At 34.2% G+C, this 8,349-nt stretch overlaps 1 protein-coding gene across 1 annotated transcript; it reads right to left on the bottom strand.

Moving 5' to 3' along the window:
- Positions 1-6,751: 6,751 nt before the first annotated feature.
- Positions 6,752-8,131, bottom strand: LOC112006272 (probable membrane-associated kinase regulator 4). Its single transcript, XM_024038559.2, has one exon. It carries the CDS (start codon positions 7,859-7,861, stop codon positions 6,797-6,799), a length of 1,065 nt encoding a protein of 354 aa, XP_023894327.2. The 5' UTR covers positions 7,862-8,131; the 3' UTR covers positions 6,752-6,796.
- Between the last annotated feature and the right edge of the window lie 218 nt (positions 8,132-8,349).

Raw genomic sequence — 8,349 nt, 5'->3', positions numbered from 1 at the left:
AATAATTAATATTAAAATACACAAATATTCCCTTACTCATTTTAATATTAGTACAAGCTATTTTTCCGATACTATATTTTAAGGGTGGTTTCAAATTAAACCCCACACATTGTCTCAATTTATACCATACACTCATTATGGTGATGTTGTTAAGTGGAAGATTGTAAAGTTGTTATTTACAACTATGTGTTTTTGTTGGCTTATATTTCGTGCCAAATTTGATTGTAATTTTATTCAATTTTTTATACCCTGTATTTATTGTGGGATTTCATTGTAAGGGTTGTGTGATAAAGATAGTAGTGTGAAGACTCAAGCATTTGAAGACTAAAGAAGTTTTCGTGGGTAGCTCGCGACTTAGCATCCTGCGAAATATCTCATGTGCCTTGCACATGCTAAAATGCGAAGAGTCAGGCCAGATAGAGACAGCTGTGTCTCGCGGGTAAGGTCTTTCCACGAGACACCCACGAGATATTCTATTCTGCTAGCCTGTCCAGTCTGATACACACTTTGAGGAGTGCTTCTGAGAGAAAAACCCTAGTCAAACACATTGAGAGTTAAAGATTTTTATACCCACAATTCTCTACACATTTGTTTTGGGAATTTTCCCAACTCCTACCTCTCCATTTCCATACCATTGAGAGGTTGATAGCCCAAACACTTACTACACCCTTTCAGAGTGTCAAGTGAAGTTTTGGTGCTGCTGAGAAGCATTGGAAAAGGCCAAGGTTGGCAGACGCAACATGGAGCTTGTTGCGGGATCCAAAGAGTTAAACAAGACACGGTTTCAAGAAGTCTCGTTGAAGTAGGAGCTTGGAGGGCTTAGATACATCGGATAGATTAGGCTTTGAGGGTCTCTTGATAACCTATGTATTCCAACTGATTGTCTAGTGGATTGATTACCGATTGGAGGGCGAAGGAGAGGTTTTTCGCCGAATTCTTCGATTTCCTCTTTGATAACACATCAGAGTGTTATCTTGTGTTTGCATCTTTCTTTCCTACTCTTTTACATTCCATTTTACTGCTGTGTTGCTTAGTTTATGGATTAGAGTAGCTTATTTGTTTGTCCACTCGCATTTACACTATTCCGCACTTAGTATTAAGCTAGTGTAAAATCAATCGAACCGTAACTTTAATTTGGAGTTCTTAACAGCTCTTGTGTTTTCAACACTTTTTCGAGTTTTCCAAGATGATTAAACAAAATGACATCATGTAGTTATTTCAACGCATATGGCTATAATGTATGTAAATTATTTCACTCCCAGTCACTTGGTGTCATTTTGTTTGAGTATTTTTCTATCGACAACATCATAGATGACAGCACAAAGGGAGAAAAAAGCATCATATGTAATGGGTTTATGGATTAAATTGAAAAGTTTTCTAACTGCAGAGTTTAATTTGAACTTATAAAATGTGGAATAATTTGAAACCACCCTTAAATGATAGGATTTAAAATATAATAATTACCCTTTAAAATAATAGAAAAGAGTTTATTGGATAAAGTAGGAAGCATTATACCTCATGAATGTGTTGAAAGATCATGTAGCAAATAACAACAATAACATTTTCTACTGTAGAGCAAATTGTGGGCTCAAACTAAGACAAAATAAAGAATTATTGCTCACGCGTAATAATCCAAGTGCTAATATGAGAATTTTACATTGGCACGATATTTTTGCACGCGTTCTCTATGTCGGTTCCATAAATTCTCTAGAGAATTAGCCTGAATTTTCATATGAAGCAACCCATTTTTTGTACTCATATAGGTGAAATCCAATAAGTGCGCTCCTGTAATGGATGAAAATTTACTCAAATTTCTGTTTTGACTTGGCTACCTATTTGGATTTTCTTGGTGTTAAAAGAAATTTTTTCATGTAGATTCATTCATAGATTAAGACGTTGATCCCATTCATGTTACATCAGACCTTTGTTATTGGACCACTCATCCTTAGTGGTATATATATTTTAGGTAATTGTGGATGATAGAACCTCGTTACAATACCACAAACAGGACCCAGATGCCAATTTTGCTATAGAAAAAAGTGCAGAAGAAGAGAGATTTATATGTATTCTAAAATAATTAAGGGAAATGAGAGGAATAGAGAAAGGTTTTATAGGTGTATAACCCAAGTTCATATCTTTAGCCCACCCAGAACCAGAAGGAGAAGTACTGTACTAATTTTTTTTTATAACTTGTCACATTTCCAAAGGACGCGCATATATAAAGCTTTAGAAGATGACAACTTAGTGCAGAAAAATATTTAGTCCGGAAAAATCTGCAAGAGAGTATGTTTGATTTCTTCAATCTTCACTGACATTACTCACATGCTCCACTTGCCTACTGGTCCCGGTACTGTCTTATATATCCCATAATGTTCTTTTAAATATGCAATTAATACTGCTATAATTTCTTGAATGCTTAAAATGGCAAGTGATTGATTTACACACGAGGAAGAAAAAGAAAACAAGTTTCAAGGAAATGGAAATTAAGAAAGATCCAAGAATTTGAAACCCCTTTTCCCCATTCCTGTCCGACTAGGTCTCTCCACAAGCACAAAAGAACACATACTAGGGAAATGAGAACTTTTATCAGAGCAATTGTGATTGTATTCTGATTAATTGTAACACCTCTAAATTAAATGGTTAATTTTCCAAAGGACAGAAACATTCTTTTTAGTTTGCAATTGAAAGCATGAACATGTTGAAACATATCTTGTCCGAGCCCGTGGGCATATCTATTTGAGTGGAGGTAGATATTTATACAAGAAAGATCTTAAGATCAAATAATGATAGCTAGCTCAATTTGATTTGTAAGTAGAAACCAGATGATAATGTTACGTTAACGTAACTAATTGTATAATATCAAAAGCTCTAATATCAATTATTGTGATTTGGGGTTAATGAAACTGCATGCATTCAAATAAACAAGAAATATCACAGCCATTTAAGACAATAATATTTAATGTGGTATAGCCAACTTCATGCTAATGTTCATAGATAACGTCAACCAAAGATTCATTATCACCATCGTGAATTACAAATTTACGGCACTTTATCAAACCTAGCAACACTTACAAACCTTATGAGTCACCAACATAAATTCACAATCCCAAAATCATAATACACCCAATAAACATTCATACAATAGATCACAATGATAATGGATAATATAATAGCTTACATTCTAAGAAAACGTAAAGCTGTATGAAATGTTGAACTTTAGAGTTCGGATTATAGATAACCAAGATTTACTTGGGGAAAAGAATTTCTTGTGGTATGTGCTTGTCTGTACTCCCAGTACCCTAAATAAGTATCAGTTGGTTTGTTACTGTGATTCTTCCGTAAAACCTGTCAAAAGTCAAGCAGACATGTTGGCTAAGATTAAGGTTAGGTAAAAATCAAAACGACAAGAAAAAGTACATATCAGTTTTCACCCTCCAAAAGTTTCCCAAATATATATAGAATTTTAATAATATATTTATTGTGACGACTTTTGTCTTCAAGGCGAAAGGCCACCTGTATAGATGCCTTTGAGTTTTTTTTTTTTTTTTGCTGATTGAGATGCCTTTCAGTTTGGCGACGTTTTAGTGTCACCTGGAATATTAGATAGGCTCGTTGGTGACACTCGTAATATCGGTTACAAATTGGGTAATGATTATTACGCACTAATTATTGCACATTCATTATACACAAGCTATCACGTGGTTTGAAATAATGTTTAGAAAATATAATTTTTAGTTAAAATTGAAAACACAATTTCATAACTTTAATTGAAAAACGCAATTTCACAAAGTGTGTATAGAGTGTGCAATAAAAATGTATAACAAGATTTATCGTTACAAAATTATGTGTTGTACAGTTGTTACCATAAACTAGTAGGTTGATGATAAAGTTAGAATGCATCAAATAGTTAAATTAGTAACAATGGCAATACTGTCATCACAAAATACTTTTGTCGGGGCAACCTTTTGATTAGTGTCCATTTGATAGAAAAATATTTTATGCATTAGACTTATGAGACCAATGTCTCAATGACATGTTGATCAGTTTAAAAGTTTTAGGTTATTTTGATTATATTTGAGGTTTTAAGGGTATTCGGTCATTTTAGGAATTTTGGGATATTTTGGATATTTTAGGGATATCTTGGTCATTTGGAGGGTTTGGGAGATATTTGTGTTATTATAGATGTTTAGTTAGGGGTATTTGGTCATTTTAGGAATTTTGGGATATTTTGGATATTTTATGGGTATTTTGGTTATTTTGAAAGTTTTGGAGATATTTGTGTTGTTATAGACGTTTAAGGATATTTTAGGGGTATTTAGTCATTTTAGGAATTTTGAGATATTTTGGATATTTTAGGGGTATCTTGGTCATTTTGAAGGTTTTTGGAAATATTTATGTTATTATAGACGTTTAAGGGGTATTTTGGTCAATATAAAAATTTCAAGTGTATTTTAGTAATTTTGGAGGATTTAGATATATTTTGGTAATCATATTATAGTTTTTTTTTTTTTTTTTTAAATAGAGTTCAACATATAGCGTTTGCTTCTGATGATTGCACTCTTTATCATCACATCAAGATACTAATAGATTTTTTATGTAGGCAGAGATTGAACCTCTAGATCTTTTATTCAATCATCAGAGACTTTACCAATTGACGTTTTTGGTAATTACATTATAGTGATTTATGGTAGTGTGAAACTTTCGATTTTTTATATTTAGAATCAAGCTGAGAAAATCAAAATAAACTAAAGCAGATCATGAATTACAAAAGGAAGACCATCAGGTGGAACCTCTTCAGGTCACACCTGAAAATCTCCAGCAAGTTTGCCTTTTTTGGCTAAAACATGAGCAACATTATTGCCCTTGCATTTAACATGAGTGACTTCAGCCCTTCTAAAAGCCGACATCAACACTTTGCAATCTCGAATTACCTCACCATACTGAGCTAGACTATCTTCTTCACATAACAGTTAATTAATAATGGTTTGAGCATCACCCTAAAAAAAATGGCTTCATGAATTCCAATTTCTGCTGTGCATTGGACTGCCCATCAACACGCCAATGCTTCCACTTTCTCGACAATCTGAGGCAATGGAACTTGCTATGTAAAATGTGAAATTTTTTATAATCTTACATTACCGTAAAGTTGTGTGCAAATAAATCATAAATGAATTAAGCACCATCATATCCACATTACGGTTATGTTGCTATAATGTGTCATGAAAACCAAATGCCTCCTAATTATAATACCTTTTTTTTTTATACCCTTTATTTGATGAGAATCGAATCCCCTAATTGTTAAGGATAAAAGCTATCAAAAAGTACATAAATGAAAAGGTTATAGTTTCAAGATTTATTTGGATACCGCTTATTTTGTTAAAACTGAAAATTTATTGATAAAAGTACTGTACATAAAGGTAAAAGTTAGTTAAAATAGTACAGTAAGGCTCAAAAATAGTAGCAAAAAAAAGCTAAATAGTAAAATAATTTATAATTTTCACTACTTCCCAAACGCACACTCAATTGCTTTTTCATGCATATGTAATAGAGTGTGTATAATAATAATCCCAAATGCAGTACAATGATATATTTTTGCAAAGATAAGTGTAAGGTCTCAAAGGAAGGAGGACCATGCCATGCTGCAGGAGATAATTAATGCCTATTTTGAACAAGTTGGCCCTTAGAACCCAATGTCACAATTAATTGGTTTTCTTCTGAAATTTCGTTTTTTGATTGATACCCCTCACCATCATGAGGTGGCAGAACTCATGGTGTTGCATTATTTTTTTGTCTTCTTTTTTACAGTCCATATCTTTGTTTTTTTATCAACAAAAAAAATGCAACACTATGAGTTCTCCCACCATTTTCTGCTGAAGGTGATGGTCCTGATAAATAAAGCCTGAAGCAGCCTAATATAGGGAAAAGGAGTGAAGGACCACACCACAAAAACCTAATGTCTAGGAAGACAACTAGAAAAGTATTTTTAAATTTTTTTAAAAAGTTAAATTTTCACTTGGGTTGGACTGATAGTGCTTCTTTACTAAAAAGATTGGGAAAAAATGAAGAATCATAAAGTAGCATAATAATTGGTGTCAAACTTTATTTTAGAGGTTTGGATCTTTGTCAAAACACAAAACATAGAGTAGTCGGTGGCAGGCAAGTCTTTTTAAAAGAGAACATGTTGATTACTTTATCATAGATGAGCTAATACAAAAAAAGATTAGCAGGAATTAAAACTTGAACTATAAGCTAACCAAAAACATGTCACTAATTTAATAGTAATGAACTCGAGCTATATTAGTTGCTTTTTTCATTTACACAGAAGAATACTATCGAGTATATTAACTAATGCAAGTACAATAGGAAGCCCAGAAAGATTTGGGACCGCTTGACTATAAAAACTGAACGCACAAAAAACAATTCTCCGGTGGGATCTTCGATTAAATTTACATGATATGAACTAGTCTAACAAACAGTACAGAATAAAACCATTCAAGTATCTGAACATGGATCATAGTAAATTAAAGTGAAACTCACTTTGAAAAGTTGAACAGGCCTAAACGTGTTTCCATCTTTCTCATACATCAAATGCATCTCTCTCTCTCTCTCTCTCTCCATGTCTCTTTCTTGAGATTCCTTTTCCCCCAATTACAATCAGATGCTGCAAAGGCTGAATGTTAGCGCTTGGGGTCCATTGCCATCTTCTCTGTCTCAGATTCTGTGTTGGTCCCCTATAGCACCCTTTTTGCTATTTAAAAAAAAAATCATGCAAAGTCTATCTTTTTTCTTGATTAACTCAAATTGCAGTTCTTGAATCAAACAGTGAACAAACCCCAGCTTCACTAGCAGTTGTGGAAGTAAATAGCTGCTGAGACTGTTTACAATGAGCGATTGCTCCCTCTACTGAATTTTCAATCTCTGAATTCGCACTGCCACTCCTCTTGAGAAGCTGTAAATCATAAAATCCATTTGAACTAAATGAAAAAGATGAAGAACCAGATGAAGATGTGGATGAGGATGAAGACTTTGTTGCAGAATGCCGTTGAATCACCCCAGAGAAAGACCTCCTGTGGTTATTAAAACTATCTTCAACTATATCTCTGTGAATGCTCCTCATGGAAGTGGTTGACAACTGGTATTTCTCATTGTCAATTTTGCCAAATGGGGTTTTTTTGGCTACCTTTGTGTACTTATTTAGAGAGTCCTTGCTCTTGGTGACAAATTCTGCTTCTACATTGCATGCTGCCTTGGCACAGGATTCATCTGAACAACCAGATTTGCTAAACAAAGACATGAGATATGCTCTTGAAGCCTTGAGCTTCTGACCCAGTGAGAATTGCTTGATTTGCTCGAGCTTCTTGGACCAAGACCTTTTTGGATGATCATTATCAATGAATCTTCTACTTCCAATAGACCATTCAAAGAAACATTCACCTGGGTTTAGTTGAGTACTAACTCGGCGAGACTCCGATGGTGAAATGTTGCAGGATTCAATTGGGGTACTGGTATTAGTGGAAGGTGTGGTGGAAATGGAGGTAGTGATAAAAGGAATGCTATAGTTTTCTTCGAAGGCTACTTGTGTGCGGTCAAGGGTGGTAGTGTTACAGTTTTGGAGGATTTTTTGAACCATTTGCAAGCGAGGTGGGAGGTGAAGAGGAAGCAATTTTCCCTTGTAGAAGAGCTCATCAGCAGGGGAAGTTGTGGTTTCTTTCTCATGTGAGAGTGAAGTCATTTGGAACTCAAACTCTCTGGCTTGTGGTGGAGAACTAATGGAGAAACATAGGATGCTGGAGGTAGAGCTCACTTCCATGTCAATATAGTCTTCATCTGCATGGTTACATAAAGCTTGGTTTGTGGCCATTTTATTTGAACCTCTCTCTCTCTCTCTCTCTCTCTCTCTCTCTGTAGATGCTTATGGGGAGGTGAGCTTGGTGAATGAAGAGGAGGGCAGGGTTTCCTTTAAATTGAGGATGGTGCCAATTAAGTTAGAATAATAAAATTAGAATGGCAAGGAATTGTCAGTTCCTTTTTGAGTATCTTGAATGCTTCCAAATAACAAAGTGTAGAAAATTTTTATGGATTTTTCCCCACAGAGGAGCCATTCACTGGCCCATGCGTATAGCTTGTTCTCTTTCTTTATTACCCTAATGCCACTGCATATGTTAGGAAAACATCTGATCTCCTCTTTGAAATCAATCTCTTTCCTAGTTCAAATGAAATATTATAAACAAAAATTATTAGTTTACAATTTTACATTGATATCAATATAAGATTTACATTGTAGACTAAATAAATGTGTACGACATTGTACATATTTAAAATGAAGGTAAATGTAAAAATGGATGGTGT

The sequence above is a fragment of the Quercus suber genome, unplaced genomic scaffold (assembly GCF_002906115.3).
Source record: "Quercus suber isolate HL8 unplaced genomic scaffold, Cork oak 2.0 scaffold_88, whole genome shotgun sequence".
Lineage (NCBI taxonomy): Eukaryota > Viridiplantae > Streptophyta > Magnoliopsida > Fagales > Fagaceae > Quercus > Quercus suber.
Note: the sequence above shows the minus strand (reverse complement) of the source record. Positions and strands in the feature narration are given on the sequence as shown.

Bases quoted from the DNA above. Each gene is read 5' to 3' on its own strand.
- LOC112006272 (XM_024038559.2), bottom strand. From the start codon at position 7,861: ATGGCCACAAACCAAGCTTTATGTAACCATGCAGATGAAGACTATATT.